This window comes from Mastigoproctus giganteus, chromosome 8, assembly GCF_048544385.1.
Source record: "Mastigoproctus giganteus isolate SK-2022 chromosome 8, ASM4854438v1, whole genome shotgun sequence".
NCBI lineage: Eukaryota > Metazoa > Arthropoda > Arachnida > Uropygi > Thelyphonidae > Mastigoproctus > Mastigoproctus giganteus.
The window spans coordinates 49,112,493-49,140,006 of record NC_143582.1 but is presented as its reverse complement, the minus strand read 5'-3'; the positions used below and the strand labels follow the sequence as shown (position 1 = coordinate 49,140,006).

Here is a 27,514-nt window from a genome sequence, read left to right as displayed (position 1 = left end):
TCCATTGGAAAGGACAGGACGTTTTTACAACAGACCAGATATCATAAATTTTGGCTGACTCTTTTGCTTCCATATCAGCAGTTACAAGCTACAGCACTGACTTTCAAAAATATAAAGAGCAAGCTGAATGGAATAAGTTGAATTTCTCTACCAAGATATCTCATTCCTATAATCTACCATTTCTGAAAGAAGAATTACTTGCAACCATTACAAAATTGCCTAATAGCGCACCAGGTCCTGATGGCATTTATTATACTATGATACACACCTAAATTCTGATTGTCTGGAAATCCTGCTAGCTCTATATAATAGAATTTTTCTGAACAACCTATATCCATCCATATGGCGGCATGCAATTGTCCTTGCATTTCCCAAACCCGGAAAAGATCCTTCCCATACATGTAATTATTGCCCGATTTCACTGACCAGCTGCTTAGGAAAAATCTTTGAACAAATGTGCATAATAGACTTACATGGTTGCTGGAAAAAAGAGAATGTTTTATCACCCCACCAATTTGGATTTAGGAAAAATAGATCAACACTTGACCTACATGTCAAAGTGGAAACAGATATTAGAAACTCATTTATAAGAAAGCAGCATATGGTGATGGTAAATCTAGATCTTGAAAAAACCTTTGACACAACATAGAGATTCGGAATTCTAAGAGATCTATTTCAGTTAGGATACAAAGGACAACTTCCACAATTTATAGAAAATTTCTTGCCGACAGAACATTTCAGGTACGATATAAAGGCTCTTTATCTACAATCTATATACAACAGGAAGGGGTTCCCCAGGACTCAGTATTAAGTGCAACCCTGTTTGCACTGCAGGTGAACAATATCACAAAGGTTATACCACCATCATTGGAAATATATATGTATGCAGATGATCTTTCCATTTCATTTCAATCACAAAGCATGAACACAATTGAATGACAGCTGCAATTATCCATAAACAAAATTATAGACTCAAAATAATGGATATAGAATATCTGAGAAAAAATCAGTTGCAATACACTTCTGTAAAATGTGTGGTCTTCATCCTGAACCGGTCTTATACTTAAATAAAATTGCTCTACCTGTTGTTCAAAATTTCTCCTTTTTGGGCTTAACAATAGATAGAAAACTAAACTTTCATGAACATATACTAAGACTTCGAACTAGTTGCCTCTTAAAACTTAACATCTTGTGCACAGTATCTTCAATGGCTTGGAGAGCCGACAGGTACACATTACTACTATTATATAAAACTTTGATTAGATCTTTGATTAGATTATGGATCTCCTATATATGCTTCAGCAAGAAGGAGCATCTTACATCGTCTAGATACCATTCACCATAATGCTCTCCGCAAAGCTCTAGGAGCATTTAGAACTTCACCAATCTAGCCTATATGCAGATGCTTCGGAACCCCCGTTGCATCTTCGACGAGATTATCTACTGTGCATGTATGCGGCAAAAATATACAGTCAACCATCACATCCAAATTGGTCCATTATTCACGATCCACAATGGACGAGTAATTATGATTGCAAGCCAAATGAAAATAAACCAGTAGGACTGCGCCTCAGACACTTAGCTCAAGTTTGGGAAATACATTTCCAGCACATTTCTGCAGTAGATGTAAACTCAGAACCTCCTTGGATTCCGACTGTGCCTTTATCCATATCACATCTTACAAACAGGAATAAAAAAGAGATCTCTCCAATCGTTATACAGAAGCTCCATGCACTGCACAGTTTTGAAAATAGAAACAGTCATCAGATTTACACGGATGGTTCAAAATCAAACAACTCAGTAGGTGCCGCAGTAGTTTTACCCGAATATATTATATCTGTCTCCTTGCCTCATGTTTGCAGTATTTTCACAGCAGAATTATATGCTATTAAACTAGCACCGGATGATATTACCAAGCATCAACTTCTACCTGCTCTAATCTATACTGACTCCCTTACTGCAGTAGCAGCTTTACAGAACAGCAAATATTCCTCAAATTCCTTGATTCAGCATATCAAAAAACAACTCAGAGTTTTGCATAAAACAAGAAAACAAGTGTCTATCTGTTAGATTCCCAGCCATGCTGGAATCCCAGGAAATAATCACGCAAACCAAGCCACAAAAAATCCAGATCTTAATATACAAGATAACTTTCAGTTTGTACCATTTACAGATTATAGGGATGTATTTCGTACCAAATATACTTCCATCTGGAAACAACTCTGGAGGGACCAATCATGCAATAAACTCCGCAGAATAAAAAAAGATCTATGTTTGTGGCGATCTAGCTCATGCACAAATAGACAGGAGGAAGTTATATTAACAAGACTGCGCATTGTGCATACCTTCCTCACTCACAAACATTTACTTTTAAGAGAAGATCCACTGCTCTGCTCTATCTGTCAGATACAACTTACAGTAAGGCACATCCTGATTGATTGTCCATCCTATTCAGCCATTCGAACCACATCCTTCCAATCATTAGCAAACTTGCAAGCTCCTCTAACCTCTCTCATGTACTTGGTGACAAAGCAAACCTAAGTGAGCTCTTTATATATATTAAACAGCTAGGAATAATAAATACACTCTGATATATCCATCCTAAATCATTAAAATGAACGTAATGACGCTGACAGACACATATTGGCCACAGTTGCTCTTGTGTCGTGAAACTTTCATACCAACAACACACACACACACACACACACACACACACACACACACACACACACACACACACACACACACACACACACACACACACACCCTGTTAATTTAAGGAATGGCAACATATTAGGATGAAATCAAGTGACAGTTTTTTAAGCTGATGATAAATAAACCTGTCTTTCTTGCATCATTTTGCCTTTATTAATACTAGTTTGTGTTTTCCATCTTAGAAGCATTTGGATACCAGTAATATCAAAAAAAAATCAAGTTCTATTAAGGAAATTAATTATCTGTGAGTCCACGATGAATGATGGCAGCAATTCTTCTTTTCTTTCTTTTTTTTTTTTTTTGTGTAAGAGTTTTGCCTAGTTAACAATAGCAGCCCACTGAAAATTGGTGCTCTTATTCCTTTACAATAGTGAAGAAATCTAAATGGACTATACTTCCATCATCCTGATCCTGTATCTCAGCTCACCACAGATGTGGTATATATGACTCAGATCAGAAATCTTTGATAGTGCGAAGCCAATTGCAGAAACTTTTGGTTCTCAAACTAGGTTTGTGTGACCCTGAATTTATGAGCTGGAGAAACAGTGTGCTGGAACATGACGATGCTGATGCTCAGTTCAATAGAACTGGCATAGTGTAAGTGTCATAGACTTGTTCAGAAACATAGCGACAAAAGGCACTGTGTCACATCAGTATATGATGTTAATGTAATGAGCAGTCCAAACCACAAGAAGCAGCCTCTTCAAACTTCATTTGTCCAGAAGAGGCTATCCTTTTTTGGTACTTCTGGACATTCTCAAATCGCTGATCTGACTGTCAGACTATTGTGTAGCTTGGTTCTCCACCCCCATGGAACCTCTTTCCATTATTCTTGAGTCTGCAAAATGTTGGAAAGTGCACCATTTGAAATAATGTTTGGCATTCATTTATGTTATGTAGGTATTGCAACCTGTGACTCCCATGAAAAACAATCCCATCTTTCACAGCAAATCTTTCTCAATATTGGGCAGTATTGATGTCAGAATGTTCAGATGGTCTTCTCTAGCACCTATTAATAAATTAATGACATTGAAAATGGTTATCACACTTATTTTAATGCCATTAGCACCTTAATTTGTATTTTCTGCCTAATATTTTATGACTGATACTTTTTCTTACTGATATTGCTGATGTATCCTGCTCAGTTTTTTTTACTCTTCCTCATCTGTACATACCCATAATTCACCACATGTAGAGAGGTGTCAGTCTGAACACACACACACACACACACAAACCGAGAGAATTTTCTCTGTTTGTGTGTGTGTGTGTGTGCGCACGCGTGCATGTGTGTGTGTGTGCGCACGCGTGCATGTGTGTGTGTGTGCGCACGCGTGCATGTGTGTGTGTGTGTGTGTGTGTGTGTGCGTGTGCGTGTGCACGTGCACATTTGTGTGTTTGTACTTATATACATACACAGCATTTAATTTATGTCTTTTTTTTTTTAACTTATCAGATGATAATTTTTCAGGATAATAGCAGAAAACAACCAAAAGTGTTAGCAGATCGAACAGCAGAAAGCTTTTTAAATAATGACGTAAGTAATTTGATTCTGAACATTTTGATATTTATATATTTTCTCAGGTAGTTTTAGATTTTTAATTTTAAAACAATTAATTTGTAGGCAGTCACTTGTCAACTGACTGACTGCCACTTTTTCAATTTTTATGTTATTTTTTAAAATTTGGGAATAAAATCAAATCTTCATGTGTACTTTCTCTACACCAGTATTCTCCAAATGATGATACAGTATTTTTGTTTTAATTTATTTGATTTACTTCCATTTTGATTTACTTTTTTTTTTCTGTTCCTTATCTATTTATGCCCAGCTGATATTATTCAGCTGTGCATAAACAGAAACCTCACCTTTGGAGAGGTATTTGAATATTTTTGAGAGAATATGTATGCACACACACACATGCACACCATATATACAATCAAAGCTCTTTGATTGTATATAACCTTTGATTGCAAATAACCCTCTTTTTAACATCCCAACAGGTTATAATATTCTGTATGGTTGGTCCCGGCCAAATTCTCATTAACAATGCTATTTTACATTCAGTATGATGAAATTGAAAATAAAATGATTTCATTGTAACAACCATAAATTTATTTACTACACTCCTAGCATTGGTGTACATACCTGTATACATGCACATGTTATTACTCTTAGTTATCCTAACCCAACCCTTGTATTTACTTGTTCCATGATGACTCCAGCAGTCCTGGAAATCCCCTTGCTATCCAGGCTGCTGCTCAATTGCATTTCAATAGAAGCAGTGCAAGAATCGCTTTCACCTGCAGCTACTGTTAATCTATTAGTCTGTGTATCTCCCCAAGCTAGCAGTTTTCTGACCCACCTAATACTGCCTCGATAGCATCAGCAAATATTCTTGCACCCTTTCTATTTAACTATATATCCCATACCTGTAGAAGCAGTCTCTCCTCTTAACAAGCATAGACCATGCTGAGAAACATCCTACCCCACCAGCCCTGCACAGTCTCTCCATGGCCGAATTGATTGACAAGGCTCTCTTCATATACTCCCTCCTATTGTGTTTGGACATAATTGCAGACACTTTCAAATTTAACCCTAACTTGTGACTGTTTTTTAACGTTGACCTGTACTTGTTAATTAAGTCTGCAGATCTCTTCTTAATGTCGTTAGTGCCAATGTGTACAACAGTATCACCTTATGTGCCCTTAAATGATGATATCTGCTCAATTTTTGCCCTAGCAGTCATACCCTGGTCCTATTACACCTATCCTTTTTGCACAATATATTTTCTGTTATGCTGGCAATGGAGTTGCCAACAATAACTTGCTCCTGTGAGACTAGCACATTCTGTCTTGAAGATTGATGCTACGTTGCCTGATGCACAAGATTAACTCTTAGTTGGGCAGCTGAGAGCTTAATCCCCCCTCCATTTTAATTCCTACCCTACTCTTCAAACTCTTATAGATGCCTATCAGAATGCTGAGTTGGCACCTAATTTCTGTGCACTTTCTGCACCTAGTAGACACAGATACATCCTTCTTGGCTAGATCATGTTCTCTTCTAGAAAGGTCTGCAAACATTTCAAAAGTTGCACATTTTTTTAGGCTGTGATGCATTGGAGAATTGCCCCCTTCACCACTCCAGTTATTCTGTGCCTGTTGCTTTGTTGCTCTAGTCTGGGGCACTCTCTGCACTTTAATGATTTCCATTTAAATACAATTTAATCGATTGACAATGAAAATTAATGAGATTAATAAATTTAATTTACGATACTACATTAAGCTAATAGATTCCTAAATGCAGTGATTATTACAGTATCTAGTTTTATATTATACCTTATGTTATCAAGTTTGCGATGTGCATTATGCTATACCGTAATGATCACAATGTTAAATTAGTTATATGCTTAGCTAAACACAAAAAATATATATGCCCAACAAGTGATTAGAACCTTTGAGCTACTTGTGAAATTAAAACACTACTATTCCTCTGCACTACTGGTTACATGCTACAATATTCGTGCCAAAACACCGGTACTAAACAGTCATCTGGGGATCATTGTACAAATTACTAGAAGGGATAGGCAAATAATGTGGATAGTATTTTTCTTTTCTTTTCTTTTTTTTTTTTTTTTTTTTTTTTGGCTGATGTCTTTTTTACTCAATTTTGACCCCTTCTCTGTCTCATCATCATAATATTATTGGTTACAAGGATTTTCTGTCGTTTTGTGAAACCATAATTTTTCTTTTTATTTTTGGCAAAAAAATAATTTTTTTAATTGGAATTTTTTAAAAATTCTATGAATTTCTGTTTATTTTTATTAACAAATTAGCTTTCAGGTGTGTAGGTCTTCTTTGAAAATAGAAGCATGAGTTGTTCTGTGTAATTAATGACCAATTCACCATACTTGTACTTGTAGCAACAAGCTAATTAACTATACTAGCCTTTCACTAAGATGCCAAAAGAAACACATTGTAAAATTTCAGAAGACACATATTATTATTATTATTTTATTATTATCATAAGCCACATGGTGCAAGGAAGCCTGAGGCTTATACTGCACCAACCAAAAAAAAATAAATTTTTTTTTTTAACCCTGAGAGAGAGAGAGAGAGAGAGAGAGAGAGAGAGAGAGAGAGAGAGAACAAGCGTCAGAAATAAAAGAAAATCACCAAGAAAAAGAAGAATGATGATATCCAGCTGAGGACCCTGGGGTGTGCCAAGCCCATACTCACCAGATGTGAGCCCCTGGGATTATGTAAGATTTTCCAGTTACTGTAAAATTGAAAAAAAGGTAATTCATTTGCCTTGTGTAGAATGAGTTTTTTCAAGCTGTGGGAAACACAAATAAATAGAAAACTATGTATAGCATTTTATTGTAACAGTGATGCCCTGCATACCAAATGTTTATTTGCATCATTTGTCAGAAAACATAATCTTCCTCTGAGTTGTGCTGATTATGCAGGTTTGTTGTTCAGAACTATGTTTACCAATAATGAAGATTCAAAAAAAAATACTGTAGTGGAAGAACAAAAAAAAAAAAAAAAATAGGCATTGTTAGTGAAATTGCGTGGATAGGGAAATAAGAGGTAGTGAATTTAAAAACTAGGCCATTTGCAGTTACTACAGATAACAGTAATCAAAGTGATTCTTATCTGTTCCCCTTTTATAATAAAATCATCAAATGTTCTCATTATCTATATTGGAAGGTGACTCCGAATGGTAAAGTATGAAAGTCTGTGGAATACTTTCAGAAAACTGTCTGGCACCGAGGTTCCTGATGTCTTTGGCCCTGAGGCTTGTCACAGACATTGACAGGTTATGAATTGCTACCTAGAAGTGTAAAAAAAAGCTGATGGAATTGATATTAATTTCCAATTTGGGAGTCAAGTGGACTGAATTATGTTGAATTTTGGTTATTCTGCAACAACTAGATCCTCTGCATATACCTCCATGTTGACGAAACTGTTAGTAACTGTGTATACCTCCACCCAAGTTCACACTTGGGCGAGGGTGCGCGCACGCATGCACGCACACACAGAAGAATACTTCATTTTTCCCCATCTGTGTCATTGAATGTGCTCTTTCGCCTAGGCAATACTAGGTGAAAGAGCACGTTCATCATCCAATGCAACACCATTGTGCTTACTGGAGGCTTGAACTAGTGAAATCGATGTTTAGTCTCCAGTGCAAAGCTCCAGCAACTTCCATCTCTTCCATCATGCTCTACACCATACACTTAATGGAATGCACTTAAATATCGATAGGAGTGTTTGAATTCTGCCACCAATGTTTTTGTATTGATATAGCAGATACTGGAAGTTTCTACATAGCTTGTAGCAGTGTAATCAGTATCAGCAGAGGATTATAAGCTATAATTTATAGCACTACTTACGTGTTATAATAATTTAACTTTATCATGTAGTCCGTAAAGTATGACATTAATTATTCATTGAGTTTTTAGAATTGATGATTTGGCGTAGATATAGTATCACAAATCGCTTGCACGAGAGTTCAAATCACATAGGTTGGCAATAGATAGTAAAATTTATTATCTATTATAACTACTTAGAATTTACAAATATAACATTATAGCTTAATACATATAACTTAAACTTGATAGGAGATACGGAATTCATAAAACGTAAACTTTGTAGTAGATATGAAATCCATATACCGTAAGCTCAATTGGGATATAAGTTTAGTGTAGTATTTTTAATTGTATTGAAATTGAATCAAAATCATGCCTCAGACCAGAGCAGTAAAGCAGTAAAGCAAAAGGAGTGCTGTGGCTTGTGCGAGAACTGATTGGGGTGGTGGTCCTCTGCATCACAGCCTTTTGAAATGTACTGCTTGTTTGATGTTTGTGGAACTATTAGTAATGGGACATGATATTGCCAAGAGGGATGTCTTTGTGTGTGCTCAATGTAAGGAGTGTGAGGAAGTTAGGTACTAAATCAGCTTTATTATGGGCCTTTATGAGAGCTTGAAGAACACAATAGATGCCCTTGAAGGATTTAAATTGGGGGCCCATCAAGCTCTTAGCTGCCCACATAAACACCAGAGACCATCAACACTTGATCATCAGGCAACACAGCAGCAATCCCAAAGGCAGAATGCACTGGTCCCACAGGAACTAGTTGTTGGTGGCTCTATTGTCAGAGAAAGGGGAAATACAGTCGGTCCTCGTATAACACGTGTTTACATTACACGAATTCGATCATACACGATTTATAAATAGGGGAACATTATCTTATATAACACGAACCGAATTCGCTTATGCACGATTCGCTTGTGTGTTTACAAAAAATGGCAGTCGAACGCGGAATCACCCCCACTGAACGCAACACGATAGGAATGAAGAAGATTCTGAAAATGTATTTATGTGATTTATATCAGTAAAGGGGAAACACATTTCACCATAATAACGTGAAAACCAACACAATTACAGCTATCGATATAATCGCAAATGCAATTAGATAGAGTTTACTACCAGTTTATAACAGATTCCACTAGCAGAAACGAAACTGGAAATTGTTTTTATTGTTTTATGGTAGTAACTCCCAGAAATGTGCTTTAGTAAAATGTGAGGTGTTAATAGTGTATCTCGGCCTTTACGGTGTTGTTTATTCAGTTGCTACATGCGCTCAGCTTTGTTTATGTGTATCAAGCGTGCCTCCTCGTTTTGTAATTGCGCTTTATTCCCTAAAAATTAGTAAAATACTTAAAAGGTGTGAAAAGGAAGCGTCCTGGTGAAGACACTGCATATTCAGAGAGAAAAATAAAAGCAATACTGTATCGATAAACAGAGGTGGACTGGATCAAAAATTCTTACCCGAGAAAATTTATAGTGGCCTCATACTACGGTTTATGGCCAAAATCACACCGGCCTCCGGCCCACCGGGATTTCCCGGGTAAGGCTTATGGCCAGTCCGCCTCTGTCGATAGAGAAAAAAATATGAAATTGTGAAACGCTTTGAGCGAAATGAAAGACCATGTGATATTGCACGTGCTACAGACCTAAATGAGGCAACGCCGAGAATTACAAAGAATGCGGAGAAAATAAAAACAACTTTCATAGTGGGAACAACTCAAAGTGTAATTAAAATCCATTAGATTAAGACACAAGAATTGGAAGAGATGGAACGGCTGTCATCTGTTTGGATAGAAAATCAAACAAAAAACAAGTTTGCTTACGATAGAAGCAAAAGCATTAGCAATATTTTATTACGTAATAGTCATAATAAAATACGTAAAGTATTTTATTACGACTATTTTATTTAATATAATAAATTTTTTACGAATAAAATACGTATTTTATTCGTAAAAAATACTTTTTAGTATTAAAAAATACTAAAAATACTTTATTATAATATAATAAATAATAAAAAATATTTATTTTTTATTATATTATAATAAAAATATATTATATTTTTTATTACGTATTTTAATCGTTATAAAATACGTAAGTATTTTATAATGATTAAAATTACCCGATTATGTATTGTGTTTGGTAATGTTTTGGTTCCAAATGTGTATTCAATCTTGGGTGGTTGGCACCTAACCCCACTTTTCCCATAGGGCCTGTTGTTTATATTGCACGATTTTGCATTGCACGAGGGTTTCTAGGAACACAACTATCGTGCTATACGAGGACAAACTGTATATTGTGCAAAAGGAGAGGTAAAATAGGACCAGGGTATGTCTGCCAGGGGCAAAAGTTGATGATATTGTAGAGCAAATATCATCTTTTAAGGGCACAAAAGATATTGTTGTACATATTGGCACTAGGTACTTGAAGGTCCTTGAAGTTGTCACAGACATTCTCTCAGATGTGCCAGACAAGCTGTACTTGCTACCTGGGAGTCTAAAACGCTGATGGAACTGATATTCGGGTGACACTCAAGTCAAGTGGACCCAATTTCGGCAAAGTCCGGACAGTCTGTGACAGCCAAATCCTCTGCTTGCACCTTCACGAGGGTGGGACTGTTAGTAATCCTGGGTATAACCTCCATGCACAAGTACATGGTGGGTGACCACCCATGTGTGAACCAACGTAAGCAGGGGTTGAGGTATGGCGCCCACACCACATGGAGGAATGCAGCCCCCTCTATGTTACCAGGCAGTACTAGGTGTTAGACTACTCTCATCAACCGGTGCAATACCACCACTTTGCTTATTGGAGGCTTGAAGTGGTGGAACCCATGTTTAGTCTCTAGAGCTAAGTTCTGGTCAACCCTTCCCTATCTCTTCCATCATGCAGTAGGATTGATGAACATCGTGGCAAGATCCAATATTCCTTACATTTCAAGAGTACAGCTCTAAAACGGTGTTCGCAGGCTGGCCGCTAGTTAGTACACCGGACCGAACCTATTGGTAACTCTCTAGGAGGCTTCCGGATCAGCTAGTGTATAATCTTGCTACCTCTACTCTGCCAGATAGTGACTGAAAGGAGTCCGAGTAGTGTGTACATGGGGAGCATTGTCGAGGCCACATTATGTCAAGGATCTGGGTATATTCTTACCATGTGTACGCCATATCCAAAAATTTCATTACTTCATACAACATGTCCCACACACTTTTTCTTACTATTGAATACACCATGAATTGTCAAACTAATAGAGCAAGCTTATCTGCAAAAAGATCTAAACCTCCCAAGCACTTCCTAATTCATTTCACAAATATACGTGGTCTCAATTCTAATCTCAACAATGTCCATTTCCACTTGCAGTCTGCCAAACCCTATGTACGTTTTCTGACAGAATCTCAGTTATCGGTTGATTCAACTACTGCTCATCTCAGATGCCCAAATTATTCGCTGTATGATTCCTTTCGCCTCAAAGGTGGTACTTGTGCATATGTCCGTTCTGATATTCCCTGTCAGAGACTTGGCAATTTGGAATCTCCTCTCTTTGATCTTCTCTGGCTTAAAATCTCTCTACCTCGTTGTGTCAAATTCATCTGTTGTCTCTGCTGTTCTCCCAACTCCAATAATCACTTGGAGCTCTTTGACTTCCTCTCTTTGCAACTTGACTTTCTCCAGTCGAACTTTTCTAACAGTGAGGTAATTTTCCTTGGCGATTTTAATGTTCACAACTCCAGCTGGCTTCCATTTTCTAGTCACACCGACCCAGCTGGTCAAGATGCTGAGGCTTTTGCAATTACCAATGACCTTGCACAGATTGTTCATTTACCTACAAGAATACCATACAATCCTAACTGTACAGCCAACACGCTTGATATTTTTCTCACAAACAACCCTTCTAAGTACACCGTCGAAGTGAGAGGTCCTTTAGGCACTTCAGATCACAACTTGGTGATTGTCTCTTCTCCAGTGGAGCCTTTATCTCATAGCTATTCCCAACCTCGTGTTGTTTGGCATTACAAGAATGCAAAATGGGATGACCTGCGAGATTTCTTTTCTTCTTTTCCTTGGTCGGATTACTGTTTCAAAACTTCTGATGTCAACGTTTTCTCATATCGTGTCAGTGAAATTATTCTTGCAGGAATGGAATCCTTTATCCCACACTCCCTCTTTAAAATCTCGTCCTTTATCTAAACCTTGGTTTTCCAATAAATGTGCTAAGGCTGTTCAAGAGAAGAATGTTGCATATCTTAATTGGCTTGTTTCTAATTCTTCAGTTTCATTTTCGCCTACCCCAAAGCTTGCAACAATTGTAAAGCAGTTATTACTCAGTCCAAACTAGAGTTTGAACAGGCTAAGAGTAGAAAAGTTGCTTCTTGCCCTAATGGTAGCCGAGCATTCTAGTCTCTTGCCAAAGCTATTGGCCGCAACTTTTGCCCATCTCTGCTCCCACCTCTGTCCAAACCAGATGGTTCTGTTGTCACTTCAGCCAAGGATAAAGCTGACCTGCTAGCATCCCATTTTTCTTGCAGCTCATGTATTAATGATCTTGGTAAAACAACTCCGACCATTCCCAACATGCTCCATTCAATGCCTCCTGTGGTCTTCCGTCAAAAGGATGTCAGAAGGATTTTGACTAATCTTGATGCTAAGAAAGCTTCAGGTCCCAATGGTATTTCTCCACTTGTTCTCAAAACCTGCACTCCTGAATTACTCCTATTCTTCGCCACCTTTTTTCACTTTCTTATTCCAAAGGTGTTTTTCCTTCTGCTTGGAAATTTGCTCATATCCAGCCAGTTCCTAAAAAGGGTGACAAATCCCTCCCATCCAATTATCATCCCATTGCAATTACTTCTACTCTTTCTAAAGTAATGGAGAAATCAATTAACTGCCAACTCTTAAACTACCTAAAAACCTTCCGTCTGATCAACGATCGCCAGTATGGATTCCGTCAATGTTGATCCACTGGTGATATTCTGGCTTATGTTACCCATTTATTGACTAATTCAATGGAAAGGTTTGGTGAAACACAAGTAGTTGCTCTTGACATCTCAAAGGCTTTCAATCGTTTTTGGCATAAAGGTCTTCCAAACAAGCTTCCATCTTATGGTTTGCCTACTGTTTTTAGTAATTGGTTATTCAGTTTTCTCTCTGATCGCTCACTGAGGGTGATGGTAGATGGCTCTCTGTCTTCTAACTTCTCCACCAATGCCTGTGTCCCCCAAGGTTCAGTTCTTTCTCCCACTCTTTTCCTCTTGTATTTTAATGACCTTCTTCCATTGACTGGAATTCCTATCCATAGTTTTGCCGATGATAGCACATTGCATTCTACTTTCCATTTTGAGAAACCTTGCCCTGCCTAATCAGCTTCAACTTCTCAAAAATCTGCTACCAATTCCTTAAATGCTGATCTTCAGGTAATTCTCCAGTGGGGCAAAGACAACTTAGTTGATTTCAACCCTTCTAAAACTCAGTCTTGTCTTATATCTCGCAAAAAGGATTCTTCTGCTCCTATGCTTATCTTTAGTGACACTCCGATTTCTAGGCAAAATAGTATATCTCTTTTGGGGATTACCGACTTCTAATCTCTCTTGGCACAAGCACATTACAAATATTGCTTCCTCTGCATCTAAAAAAACTTGGTTTTCTCTTTCGCTCTCGGCGTTACTTTTCTTCCAAACAGCTGCTCACTCTGTATAAATCACAAATCCCCCCCCCCCCCCGCCATGGAATATTGTTCTCACATCTGAGGTGGTGCCTCCAAACCTCTCTCAGGCTTCTTGATTCAATTCAGAAGAGGGCAGTTAGGTTAATTAATGATTCATCTCTAACAGAGTCTCTCCACTCGCTGTCTCATATATGTTCTGTTTCTGCTGCATGCCTCTTCTACAAATACTTCCATGGGCACTGTTTTCTGAATTGGCTTCTATTATTCCCGCTCTCTCTTTCAAAACAGTCCGAACACGTGCCGCCACCAGCCAACATCCATTTACTGTCCAACTTCAAACTCACAGATCCAACTTTTCATCTTCCTCATTTATTCATTCAACTGCCGTTTTCTGGAACAACCTTCCTTCATACGTATTTCCTGAAAATTACAGTCTACAGAAGTTCAAGTCCAATGTCAACAAATATCTTCTTTCGTCTTCTCAACTTCAAACCCTAGCATGGTACTAAGTACTATGGGTTCTAATATCTCTCGTGTTTGGGGTTTACATAAAAAAAAATAATAAATAAATAAAATAATGATATTAAGATGAAACTGCAGACTTAATTAACAAGTACAGGTCAATGTTGAAAAACAGTCGCGAGGTAGGGTTTAAATTTAAAAGTGTCTGCAATTCTGCCCAAAACATGATAGGAGGGAGTATATGATGAGAGTCTTGTCAATCAATTCGGCCCTGGGGAGATTGTGCAGGGCTGGTGGGGTAGAATTTTTCTCAGCATGGTCTGTGCTTGTTAACAGGAGAGACTGCTTCTACAGGGATGGGATATATAGTTAAATAGAAAGGGTGTAAGAATATTTGCTGATGCTATCGAGGCAGTGTTAGGTGGGTTGGAAAACTGCTAGCTTGGGGGGATTCACAGACTAATAGATTAACAGTAGTTACAGGCAGAGGTGAAAGTGATTCTTGCACTGCTTCTATTGGAATGAGCAGCAGCCTGTAAAAAGCAGTGTGCTGGGGTTTTCAAGAACTGCTGGGAGTCATCATGAGGAATAAGTACATACATGGGCTGTGTTTAGGTAACTAAGAGTAAGGTTAGGCATGTACACCACTGCCGACCTGGCTAGCCATGTGGGTAAAGTGCCTGCCTGGCAACCCAAAGGTCACGGGTTCAAATCCCGCCTCGGGCTTGGACCAAAGTACGGCAAAAACCTTGGGAGGTGCATTATGGCCACAGAAGCCGATGCACCAACAACTACCAAAAAAAAAAAAAAAAAAAAAAAAGTACACCACTGCTAGGAGTACTGTAAATAAATTTGATGAATTGGAAGTTCTGCTCAAGACATCAAAGGTGGATATTGTTGATATATCAGAGACATGGTGCCACATGGATAATGAATGCAGCATTTGAATTTGGGGAGTACAATGTGTACAGAAAGAACAAAGTATTCAAAGTATTTTTGTTTTTCAGGCGATTTCTAGGTTTCCTCCTATACGCCACTATTTCAGTGGTGTGTCGTGTGTGGTTCTGTTGAATGTTGTGTGTTGGCACCTGGCAACTTAGCTGCCAGGAACTGTACACATGACTCTTATTGGAGCATGCAGGGATTGCCTGAAAACCCAGAGGGTACTTTTGAGAATGAAACAGAAATAAGGGGGAGAAAGGGAGGGGGAGGGAAAAAGATAATAGAAAGTTAAGGAGAAGGAAGAGATTTCCCTGGAAAATGAAAATTAGGTGTTCAGGAAAGGTAGCAGAAAAGAGGACAACCAGCAAATTAAGCCAGTAAAACAAACCTTATGTTAACCTAGTATTCATTACAAAACTTATGTTATGGATAAAACAGTATATTAAACCATGAATAACATACAATAGAAAATTCTTTTCTATGTCAAAGCATTTAAAATATAAACTAAACAGTTAAAAATCTTATAGAAAATACTATAAAAAAACACCATAATGACTAATAGTCAAAAGTGAAAATATGTACAATTTACAATTTAATTAGTAACAAGAAGAGACGATTGGAGGAAACCAACACAACTCTCATTGACCATTATGTAGGGCTGCCACCCGTCCTCATTTTCCCAGACATGCCTCATTTTTTACATATCATGGACCGTCCGGAAGGAATTTCTAAAATTTTGAATATATCTGGAATTTTGGCTCTTAAATTTTTGAAAATCTTCTGATACTACTTTTACTACTTATCATTGGTAAAATTTGTAAGGCATACACCAATCAGCTTTGTGGAAAAAATCCCGAGAATTTACACTTCTGGCTGTAAACAACGCAGATCAGACCTTGGAGTTTATCATGCGATCGGAGTTGAAATTTAGTTCATGCAGTTTGACTTTTTCACTCCATTTTTCCCCCACTTTACAAATTTTCTCTTGTTATTTATTTTACCTGAAATTCATTCTAATTAAGTGAATTTATTCTAAATTAAAATTACGATTCCACGTTTTTTTTTTTTAAGAGATCACACATTTTCTATTCTTCTTTCAGCTGTTCATATAAACAATAATTTGATACATCCAGCTTCAATTCATTGTATTTATTTAGGAATAAGCATAGTTTTTATTTGCAATATTTCTTAATTATCAGTTGATGAAGTAATCAGTCACTTCTTCAGATAATTTTTTATTTCTACTACGTAAATTAAAATAATTCTTTATTTATATAAATTCAGGAATACCCATTGTGCCAAAAGGAAATGCAAGTTTACTGACAACTTGAGGATGAAATATCCAGGTTTTCGAAAGGGAAGAATAGATGAGGAGGTAGAATGCATCGTTTGCAGTCCAGAAAGCTCTGTCTCGGTTGCTAACAAGCATTCAGGTGATTTGGACTCTACATGAATTCAGAGAAACATAAGAACATTAGATTTGAAAAATCTTGCAGCAAGATAACGGACTTTTTAGTAAATGCCCCTAAAAGGCTTGATGCAAGAGTTTGTTGTTACAGCAGAATCATTAAAGTCGATATTGCTAGGAGATTATCTTGTGCAAAAAGACTGAAGCCATAATTAACTCTGTCTTAGCAGTGAATTCAGTTGAACTTGTTAAGTCTCTGCAGAATTCGCAGTTTTTTGGAGTTTCCACCTCCATAGCCAGGTGGGCAGGAGCAGCAGTGCGTAGCACATGCTTCTTGATTAGACCGGGGTTCGAGCCCGTGACCACCAAATAATGGAGGATATGGAAAGGTCAGGGAATGACCACCCATATCCCCGGAGCAATATGGCCTTAGTTGCTAATGCTCCTTAAAACCAAATAACTACAACAACAACAACAGCCATAACCGGGGAAACCCCGGTGGGCCGGAGGCAGGAAGACGATAGAGGCTGCTGTATTTTGACCATAATCGCTAGTATGAGGCCGCTACAAATTTTCCCGGTTAAGAATTTTTGACCCAGTCTTCCTCTGTCTATTGATATTGCTTTTCCTTTTCTCTCTGAATCTGTAGTGTCTTCACAAGGACGCTTCCTTTTCTCACCTTTTAAGTATTTTACTCATTTTTAGGGAATAAAGCACAATTACAAAAATGAGGAGGCACGCTTGATACACATAAACAAAGCTGCATGCGTGTAGCAACTGAATAACACTGTAAAGGCAGAGACACACTATTAACGCCACACTAGCTCACATTTTACTAAAGCACATTTCTGGAGTTCACTACCATAAAACAATAAAAACAATTTCCAGTTGCGTTTCTGCTAGTTATGAACTGGTAGTAAACTCGATCTAATTGCATTTGCGATAATAATGATAGCTGGAATTGTGTCGGTTTTTATGTTATGGTGAAATGTGTTTCCCCTTCATTGATATAAAAAACATAAATACATTTTCAGAATCTTCTCTTCATTCCTATTGTGTTGCATTCAGTTGGGGTGATTCCGCATTTGCCTGCTATTTCTTGTAAACCCGAAGGCGAATTGTGCATAAGCAAATTTGGTTCATGTTATGTACGATATCGTTCCCCAATTTATAAATCGTGTAGTATAAACACGTGTTATACGAGGACTGACTGTACTGATGTTTCTGTTCCTTGTAATGTAATATGGGCTAATTATTTTAGCCACTGTAAGAATGAAGAGTTTTTCTCAGAGCTATTAATAATTGCTCAAATTTTCTTTTCCATACCACCACATAATTCATTTATTGAAAAACTGTTTTCAATGATAGAGATGCAGTGATCTAAGGATAGAAACTCGTTTACTGTGGATTCTATTAAGGGACTAATGCTTACAAAATTCAATTTCAGTGACATGCTGTGTAAAGATTTCCATTTATATTTATCCAAAAATACAGATTTATAGAGAAAAATTGCATCAGTGGAAAAATATAACAAATATATAGAACAGCAAATAAATTACGCTGAGAAAAATAAATGTATTTTTTTTATTCATACCATAAGTAAATTTTTTCTGTATCATTTTTAACAAGTTAAGCAATCTGTGTAAGAATGGTAAGTGTGAATTCTGTTGATTTGAGATATTCATTTAAAATATTTAACATGTTATTACTTTGCCAGTGACTGTGTTATTACCCTATTATTATAATAAACTGTTATTAAAGGCATAGGCATTTTTGAAAAGACTGTAAGAGAATGTAAGGTGTGTTTTGGTACAATAGGGAAAAGCGTCCCTCAAAAGTCTGGATTTTTCTGCCCAAATGTCCTCATTTTTAAGGTTAGAGAGGTGGCAGCCCTACCATTATGACAAAATATATACATCAGTTAGTTAAATAACTAAGACATCTACTCAGACAGGTATCAGATTATGATCACGCATGTTGCTATTGCAGTGGCAGTGATATGTCTTATAATGGTCTTAAAAAAAAAATATATTAAAATAGCTATAGTAGCACTCACTGCAAATGCAGCGGCAGACTTGACATCTTTAAAAAGTTCTTAGTTAAAATTATCACCAATCAGTAATTGGTGATAATAAACAAGCAATTGGTAGTACAACTACACTCAGTATCAGTTCTTATTTTAGATAGTATTCAGTCACTTTCTATTAATGTCAATAAAAGGTCAGAGTACAACTCTGTTCAATATAGGTCACATGCTGAAGACTGCAATGGAAATAAAGTCCAGTTAGTCATAGTCCATTATACAATCATGCATTAGAAGCTGATGGAACAATATCATTCAAACAGCCCTTGAGAGGCAAACCGACAATAACTTAGACATCAAGCAATTTTCAAGTCGATGTAGTAGAGATCAGCACCACTGAGCAACCTGTAGCAATGCAAAACAAACACAAATCAATATATTTGTGTTTCTGAACCATGAGAACCGTGTTTCTGAACATTGGATTTTACTTTACTGTCAAGATCAGATTTTACTGATCTTGACAGTCAAGTCACCACCTAATTTATAGGTGACAATTGACAGACTTAGATAACAGTTGACAGTCTTATGTACATATATACATGCCGTTCATGAGCAAATAGCACACAGCCAGGGCAGAAATTGCTACTACTCAATTATATTTAATTATCACCTAAATTACAGTAATTACCATAAAAGTTACAACAGTTCAAAACAAGTAATCAAACTGAGCAAATCCATGATGCCGAGAAACTTCTTCCATACAGAAGAATTTAGCTATTAGATTAAATATCTAATTATTACTCAAAATATGTTTTATCCCTTTAAATGGTTTGCTCAGCATAATAAGCTAGGGCAAGAAAGTTCTCTTTATTTGCTAATAATTGATATATATTCTCAGGGCTATATACCTCAGTAATAATTTGCATTTGATTCCTCTAGTCAACATAAAAATTACACTCGAAAAGCATATGTTCTTTAGTTTCGTCTAGGTCACAAAGGAGAGGCTGCTAAACCCAAATTTATGATTAACACTCCCATGTCCCGTCAGTAAGAATAAGGTGTTGAATCCAGGACAGAACCAGTTAGTTTGTTTGCTACTTTCAAAGACATGGGGAAAATATTTATAAGTCATTCTCCCCAAAGGGGCATCAGAACATTCTGTCTGCCAAGCTTTTAAACATTCATTTTTAATATGAGACATATCTAGTTTTTCAGATACATTTAGATCAATAACATAATTGTCTGTATCCAGGTGGGCAGGAGCAGCAGTGCATAGCACACGCTTCTTGATTAGACCGCGGTTCGAGGTCTAATCAAGAAGCATGAAGAATCAAATACGGAGGATGCGGAAAGGTCAGGGAATGACCACCGAATATCCCTGGAGCAATATGGCCTTAGTTGCTAATGCTCCTAAAAACCAAATAAAATATAAATAACAACATAATTGTCTATTTTAGCTGGTATGTTTTTGCTTCAAAAGTAAAGTAAATATTGAGCTGTCACCTCAAAATGGATAGGAATTCTACCATAAACAATCTATTAAGCAATAGTGACACTGTCCTGCAGTTACGAGAAGTGGCCAAAAGAAAGACTCTCTGCACTTGCAAGAGATACTTTTTAATTGAGGAATGATAAATTTTATGTCCCCAAGCACCTGCAGCATAGCAGACGATGGGGAGAAACACACATTTGTAGTATAATTTCAGTGTTTGATTTAATGCCCTAAACAGATTTACTAATTCTAACAATATTTCAAATTAGACTTTAATTTTATGCAGGATATTCCTTGCATGCGAAATAAAATTTAACCTATCATTCAACATGACACCCAAGTACTTATAGTTATGTACCAATTTAATCGATTGGTTATTTAGTTTAATGTTAGGAGGCCAGCTTAAATTTCCCTTTAATAGCATCTGTTTTGTTTTTGAAGTGGAGATTTTCAATTTCTGCATGTGGCACCAGGTAAAAAGGTCCGATATGACTTCATTTGATAAGTGTTCTAGTTCCCGTCTAGAATTCCCAGAAACTAGAATAGCTAAATCATCAGCATAGGCAATTTTATACACTGCATGGTGTTCAATAGAAAGCCACCCATCAAGAACCACATTCCAACACAAATGTCCAAGAATGGATCCCCGAGGGCATCCTCTAGTAACATTCCTACTAATTTTACAGCAACCAGCAGAAACCACAAGACTGCAGTCCTGAAAGTTGTCCATAGTTAATCTGTAGAGTGGTGCAGTGATCCCGTCCACCCAGAACCTTGCCAGGACACTTTGCCACCATAAGGTGTCAAAGGCCCCTTTGAAGTCCATGAAGCGGCCGAAGATATACTTAGAGCAAAATACTTACACAAAACAAACAGATCTAAAGCATACCTAATAGTGGCAGTTGTACATTTAATTTTGGTAAAACCAAATTGCATATCTGTCTAAATTTTTACCCAATAGTAATTTCTGCGAGGACTTTTCCGAGGGCAGGAAGAAGTGCTATGGGTCTATAAGAAGAAGGCAAATTTACAGGTTTCTTGGGTTTTTTTTTGAGTAAAATTTTGAGGTTGACCTGCTTCCATGGTTTTGGGAAGCAGCCATCTACAAAACAAGGATTCGGCAAGGTGATGAATAGTTGGAGACACACTGTCCAGACTCTTTTTAACATGGCCACTTTTAACAGGTCCAATCCAGGACATTTACTGTCATGCGTAGAAGAGATGGTCTCAGAAATCTCAAATCTCAAATTGAGAAGGGTCGTCACGGGAAGGGCCAGCATAAGTAAGGTGTGCAAAACTCATCAATGTTCTGTGGATTCTGGAAAGGGATGATCCTGGATGATAATTCCATCCAAAACTGCACCCACGGAGTCATACTACATAAGGGTCTATGTTTTCAGTTGTGATCGAAGAAAAAACTTCAGGAGGCTGAAGTCTTTCCATAACAATTATCATGCAAAAAAAGCCATCTCCCATGGCTTTTTTTGCATGGTTGTCTCAACAAAATGATCCCATGCCTGTTTCTTCTCATGATATATTTCGTTAAAGTAAGATCTCCGAGCTACCTTGTATAACTCAACAAGATGAGTAATCTCCTCCTGTCTTCGGTTATTTCTCTTGGCTCATTTGCATGTCCCATCTAGCAGTTTCATATTATTTCTTAATTCTGTTTAATGTTGAGTCCACCAAGGAACCGAATTTAATCTTTGCTTTTTCTTTTGCAAGCTTGCATCACACATGGCTGTAATCAACCTCAACGGCCTGTTGAGTTGCGGGAATTTGAGCATATGTTTTCTGGAAGAACAGCATCCTTAAGGACTTGGTCAAAAGAAACCCAGTCAGCATTAGCAGTTTTGTTCCTGGGAAAATCATAGACCGACCTCCGAACAGTAATGTTGGGAAAGTACACACCGTCAAAGGTGATAACATTGTGGTCACTTGATGACCATGATGTGTGCACTTGCCATTTCTTAATGCATTGACCCAGGATACAATTTGAAAGTGTTAAATCTATGTATAATTTACCAGTAGAGGAAATGAAAGTTGGAGAATGCTGAGCAGTATTCCATAATGTTAAATTTTTTGTGATGATAAATTCTTCCAAAAGTTCCTCCTTTGGATCTGAAGCCGGACAGTTCCAAAGGGGAAGGATGCATTTGCATCGGTAAGTATAATTATGTGTTTTCCAGATAATTTAAGGAGGACATCCTCAAGGTAGTTTAGAAATGGTTCAATTTGTTGTTGTGGCTGACTGCATATAAATATGTTTTGACCAAAAGGCTCTTCTAAACACGCACACGCTGAGTGTATGGTACAAAGACTAGTTGTTGTTGTTCTGGAGGCTTAATGGCACATAAGCTGCTAAGGCTATAATGTGCCTATTCACTTATTATATTAAAACATGAGTTTTCCCTAGATCAAAAGAAAATCTGAAATCAGAAATAATTGAAAAGCCCAGTTTGCCGGAGAAAGTCAAAAAATTCGGAAATATTTGCCTTATCACCAGTGAGATTTTCAAGAGTTACTGGTTTATGAAAGTTTACCAGTGATATCAAGGATGAAGTTCTGGCTTGTTTATAATAGGGGCAGTCAATAAGAATATGTTTTACAGTCAAATTATTAGAACAATGTGTACATTGTGGTGGATCATCTCCTGTGAGTAAATGAAGGTGGGTCAGATGGGTATGTCCTATTCTTGCCCTTGAAAGGACTACTCCTTCTTGTCTCGATGTACGGATACTGGAGCGCCAAATTTTTGGATCATGTTTAAACTGAAAGAGTTTATTATTAGTCTGAGAGTGCCAGAGTGCTGTCCACTGTGATAGGCAAGCAGCATGAACGGTTAGTGCATAATCTGATGCTGGAACAGGGATATTGGTTAAATCAAAGGTAGTTGGGTTTTTTGCAGCTTTATCAGCCAGTTCATTGCCTAAAATACCGGAATGGGCTGGAATCCAGCAAAAAGTGACCAGTTGGTTGCGTTCTTTAATTTGCAATAATAAGCTTCTGATTTCATCAAGAACAGGGTGAACTTTATCTGAGGAATTACATAATGACATGATTGAGCTGAGTGAATCAGTGTAAATAACTGATTTTAAGGAACTGTCAGAATAGAGATTTTCTAAAGCTAGTTTAATTGCATATAATTCAGCAGAAAATATACTAAATTCGGATGGAAGGGAAACTGATACAGTTGTATTCGGAAACACTGCAGCTGCTCCAACATTTGAATTAGATTTAGAGCCATCTGTATAAATTGGAGAGAAATCAGTATATCTTTGAGTGTGAACTGCATGAATTTGGTTGACATTTGATGCTTGCAAAGTATTCTTTCTCCATTGACAGAGGTAAGTGTCACAGGTTGGAAGAGGAGGAGGAGCCCATGGTGGCTGAGTATAAGTTGCCACCTGCTTTACGGAATGGATGGAAATATTCCAGATTTGCACCAATTCAAGAAGACGAAGACCAGCTGGCTTTACTATACTAGGTTTGTTTCTATATAGGATTTCTAACGGTGGGTTGAAAAGGTATGACTGAACGGGATGAGAGGCACAACTTTGTATCTTGACAGCATATTTGAGTAACAGTGTTTTCCTGCGTAAAATTAGTGGGGGCTCGTGAGCATCAATGTAGAGACTATGTGCTGGCGACGTTCTGTATGCACCAATTGCAATTCTCAAAGCACTGTGCTGAATTGGATCAAGCCAGCGTAATGCACTCTTTCTGGCAGAATCATAGATTGGAGCACCATAATCGAGACAGGATCTGATTAATGCCCTGTATAAACGAAGAAGCGAGGTACGATCTGCACCCCACGTTTGGGCAGATAAAGCTCTAAGTATGTTTAACTTTTTTAGACATGAAGTCCGTACATTTTTAATATGATCTAGGAAATTTAACTTGTTGTCAAGGATTAATCCAAGAAATCTGATGTTGCTGGTGACCGGGACAGGGATGTTAGAAATTTGAAGTTCAGGATCTGGATGAAGTTTGCGTTGTCTACAGAAGTGGATGGCAACTGTTTTCTGCTGCGAGAGCCGATAGCCGTTCAGGCTCGCCCATTGTTGAATTTTATTAAGTGATATCTGAAGCTGTCTTTCAATAGACCTCATGTTTTGAGAATGACAGGAGATGGAAAGGTCATCTGCATAAAGGTAAGTCTCAACTGTATTTGGAAGCTGCTTAGTGATAGAATCTATTCTCAGAGCAAAAAGAGTGGCACTCAGTACTGATCCCTGTGGAACACCTTCTTCCTGGATGAAAGTTGTGGAAAGGGCATGTTGGTATCGAACTTGAAATGATCTGGTATGTAAGAAGTTCTGAACAAATATAGGAAGGTTGCCTCTTAGTCCGAGAAGGTAGAGATCACTAAATATACCATACCGCCAGGTGGTATCAAAAGCCTTCTCCATATCTATTGAAACCATTACTAGATGTTCATGATTGACAAAAGCTTTACGGATGGCAAATTCGGCCTTGACCATAAGGTCTAAGCACGACCTGTTTTGACGAAAGCCATATTGACTATGGCTCATTAGCTGTTCCGACTCAATGATCCAGACGAGTCTTCTGTGGATAATTTTCTCAAGAATTTTGCTGAGGCAGCTTGAGAGAGATACGGGTCTATAGCTATTGGGGTTGGATGGATCTTTTCCAGGTTTCAGGAATGCCAAAACTGTAGAGTGATGCCAAGAAGCTGGAAAAACATTTTCTAAAAATATGCGATTGTAAAAGACCAGGAGGCAGTGCAAAGCTTTGTCATCAAGATGTTGTAGCATGACATAATAAATCCCATCTGGCCCGGCAGCACCATTGCGGGCAGTTTTAATGACATGTAAAAGTTCAGAATATTGCAGAGGTTTGTTATATGGGAGAAGATGGGCAGTTTGAAAATGAATAGCATGCTTTTCTTCAGTGTTTTTAATTCTTTGGAATGAGGTAGGATAGGCTGTTGCTGCTGAAATTTCGGCAAAAGTATTGCCCAAAGCATTAGCTATATCTACTGGATTAGAGAGATCTTTCCCATTCCAAGAGAGGATTGGAGAAGGTATGGTAGGAAACTTACCAGACAGCTGTCTAATTTTTTTCCATATTATTTTGGAATCAGTAGTTCTGTGAAAACTAGAGGCAAAACGGATCCAGGATTCTTTCTTTGCTTGCTTTTGTATGAAGCGTGCTTTTGCCCTTAATTTCTTATAGTTAATAAGATTGACTGTGCTCGGACATTGCCGAAACAAATTCCAAGCTTTATTTTTTGCTCTCTTTGCTGTGGTGCATTTGTCATTCCACCAGTAATTATGATGCTTTCGGCCCGGGGGATTTGATAGTGGTATTGTATTTTTAGCCACATTTAGAAGATGCGACGTGATGTAATCTGTGGCATCATCAATATGTTGGAGGCGGATTTTTTCCTCATCAAGGTCGATTGATGATTGAAATTTTGCCCAGTCTGCTCGGACAAATTTCCACTTTCTGCACGGTTGAATTGAAGGAGTCTTTGCTATCAGAAAGTTGCATACTATTGGAAAGTGGTCACTACCCATGGGATCATTTATTACATTCCACTCTATGGTTGGGACTAGTACTGGTGAACAAATTGTGAGGTCTATTGCTGATGTGTGTCCTGCTGGGAGCTGTACGTGTGTCGGTGCACCAGTATTGAGTATACTGAAATTTAGTGCCTCTAAAAAGCTTTCAATTAGTCGGCCACGTCTATCCAATTTGGGAGAACCCCATAATGGGTGGTGCCCGTTAAAGTCCCCTAATATACAGAGAGGTGGAGGTATCTGTATAAACAGGTCTTCAAGATCTTTTAAAGAGTAAGTACGGTTTGGTGGTAGGTAGATTGAGATAAGTGTTATTGCACTATGGAGAGTTATGCGAACAGCAACAGCTTCTATTTCAGTTTGGATTGGGATATGTCTAGTTGGGATCTTCGAGTTTACTAGGATTGCTACACCATGGGCAGCATTAGCGGTATTTCGATCTCTTCGATAAAGGCAATAGTTCTTTATCGAAGGAGAAATTTGTGAGGTCAGGTAAGTTTCCTGTAGACAGAAGGCAGCTGGAGAATATCGGTTAATTAAGTATTGAATATCGTCAGTGTTGCAACGAAAACCTCTGCAATTCCATTGTAAGATACTGTGGTTCATTTAGGTTTAGTTGAGGATGATTCATCAGACTGTTTTTTGTTTGAGCACTTTTTCCGGTCTTTTTTTTGGGAAGCTGGGGCGCCCAGTATCCATAGTGTCATTTGCATGAAGTTCTAGTATGGGTTCCTCAAGATCTGAGTGTACATCTACTTCCATACTATTGGTGGATGATTCAGGTTTCTTGTTGTCTTTGGTAGTTTTTAATTTTTCTTTATCATGCAAGACTGTCCGAGTATCAGTTGGGATGCTGATTGGAGTGTTGGTCGATTCACTGGTTTTAATTTGATGTGTGTCTTTTCCTGAATTAGATAATGTATTTTTAACCCAATTAGCCATAGATGTGCTGTGGGGGGTATTGATACATCTGTTTGTACTGCTGTTGAAATAAAGCTTCGAGTGTGAGACGCATATGAACGACTGGGCATGGTCAACATAACCTGTCTGCGTGCCTCAGGGTATGTGACTTTGTGTTCAATTTTATATTTTTGAATTTTCTTCCCTGTTTTCCACATTTCACAGGATTTTGAAAATGCTGGGTGACTTTCTTTGCAGTTAGGGCAAATGGGACTTGATGCTGAACAGTCTGCTTGTGTATGTTCCTTGGAACCACAAATAGGACAAATAGCTTCTCCTCTGCATGCTTGTTGGGAATGTCCATATTTTTGGCATTTAAAACAACGAATGGGGTTAGGGATATAAGCCCGAATTCGGCAGTTTAAATAGCCAGCTTTTACTGAGGATGGCAAATCTGGGGTACTGAAGGTTAAAATGATTGACCTAGTTGGGACGAGATTTCCATCTTTTTTAGTCATTATGCGTTTGGCGTTGGTTACTTTTTGATTACTCAGTTCTTGAACTAATTCCTCTTCTGATATTGTAAGTAGGTCCCATTCGGTTATAACGCCTTTCGAGGAATTTAAGGTGTTGTGTGGAGTAATAGATACTGGCAGGCCACCGAATGTCGTTGTTTTGAGCAGCCACTCGGAATGTTTGGAGTTGGCTGTTTCAATTAATAGGTCTCCGGATTGCAGTCGTTTAACCATTTTTGGTGTTCCGGCAATCGATTCCAGAAATCTTTGGATGACGAATGGTGATAATTTGCCTACAGGTTGGTTGGAGAGAGAGTGTATCACCAGAAAGTTTGGCATTTCATTGCACTGAACTTCTCTTCGGAGCCTTTTTGGTTGGTTCACGTCTTCATCATTAGGTTTGTCTAGCCTTGAGTTTGAAGGCTCTAGAGGTGGATATTCATTTTTATCCATCGTTGCTCCTTTTAGCCCTGGGGGATA

The 27,514-nt window shown here is 37.8% G+C and overlaps 1 protein-coding gene across 2 annotated transcripts in view; it reads left to right on the top strand.

Annotated features, from left to right (window-relative positions):
- LOC150081523 (DDB1- and CUL4-associated factor 6-like) overlaps positions 1-27,514 on the top strand; it is a 328,354-nt gene that overhangs the window by 118,182 nt on the left and 182,658 nt on the right. For both annotated transcript variants that reach the window (XM_090380016.1, XM_090380015.1), the window contains exon 8: positions 4,184-4,249. In XM_090380016.1, the coding sequence (XP_090236142.1) occupies positions 4,184-4,249 (66 nt within the window). The remainder of the gene's footprint in view (positions 1-4,183; positions 4,250-27,514) is intronic.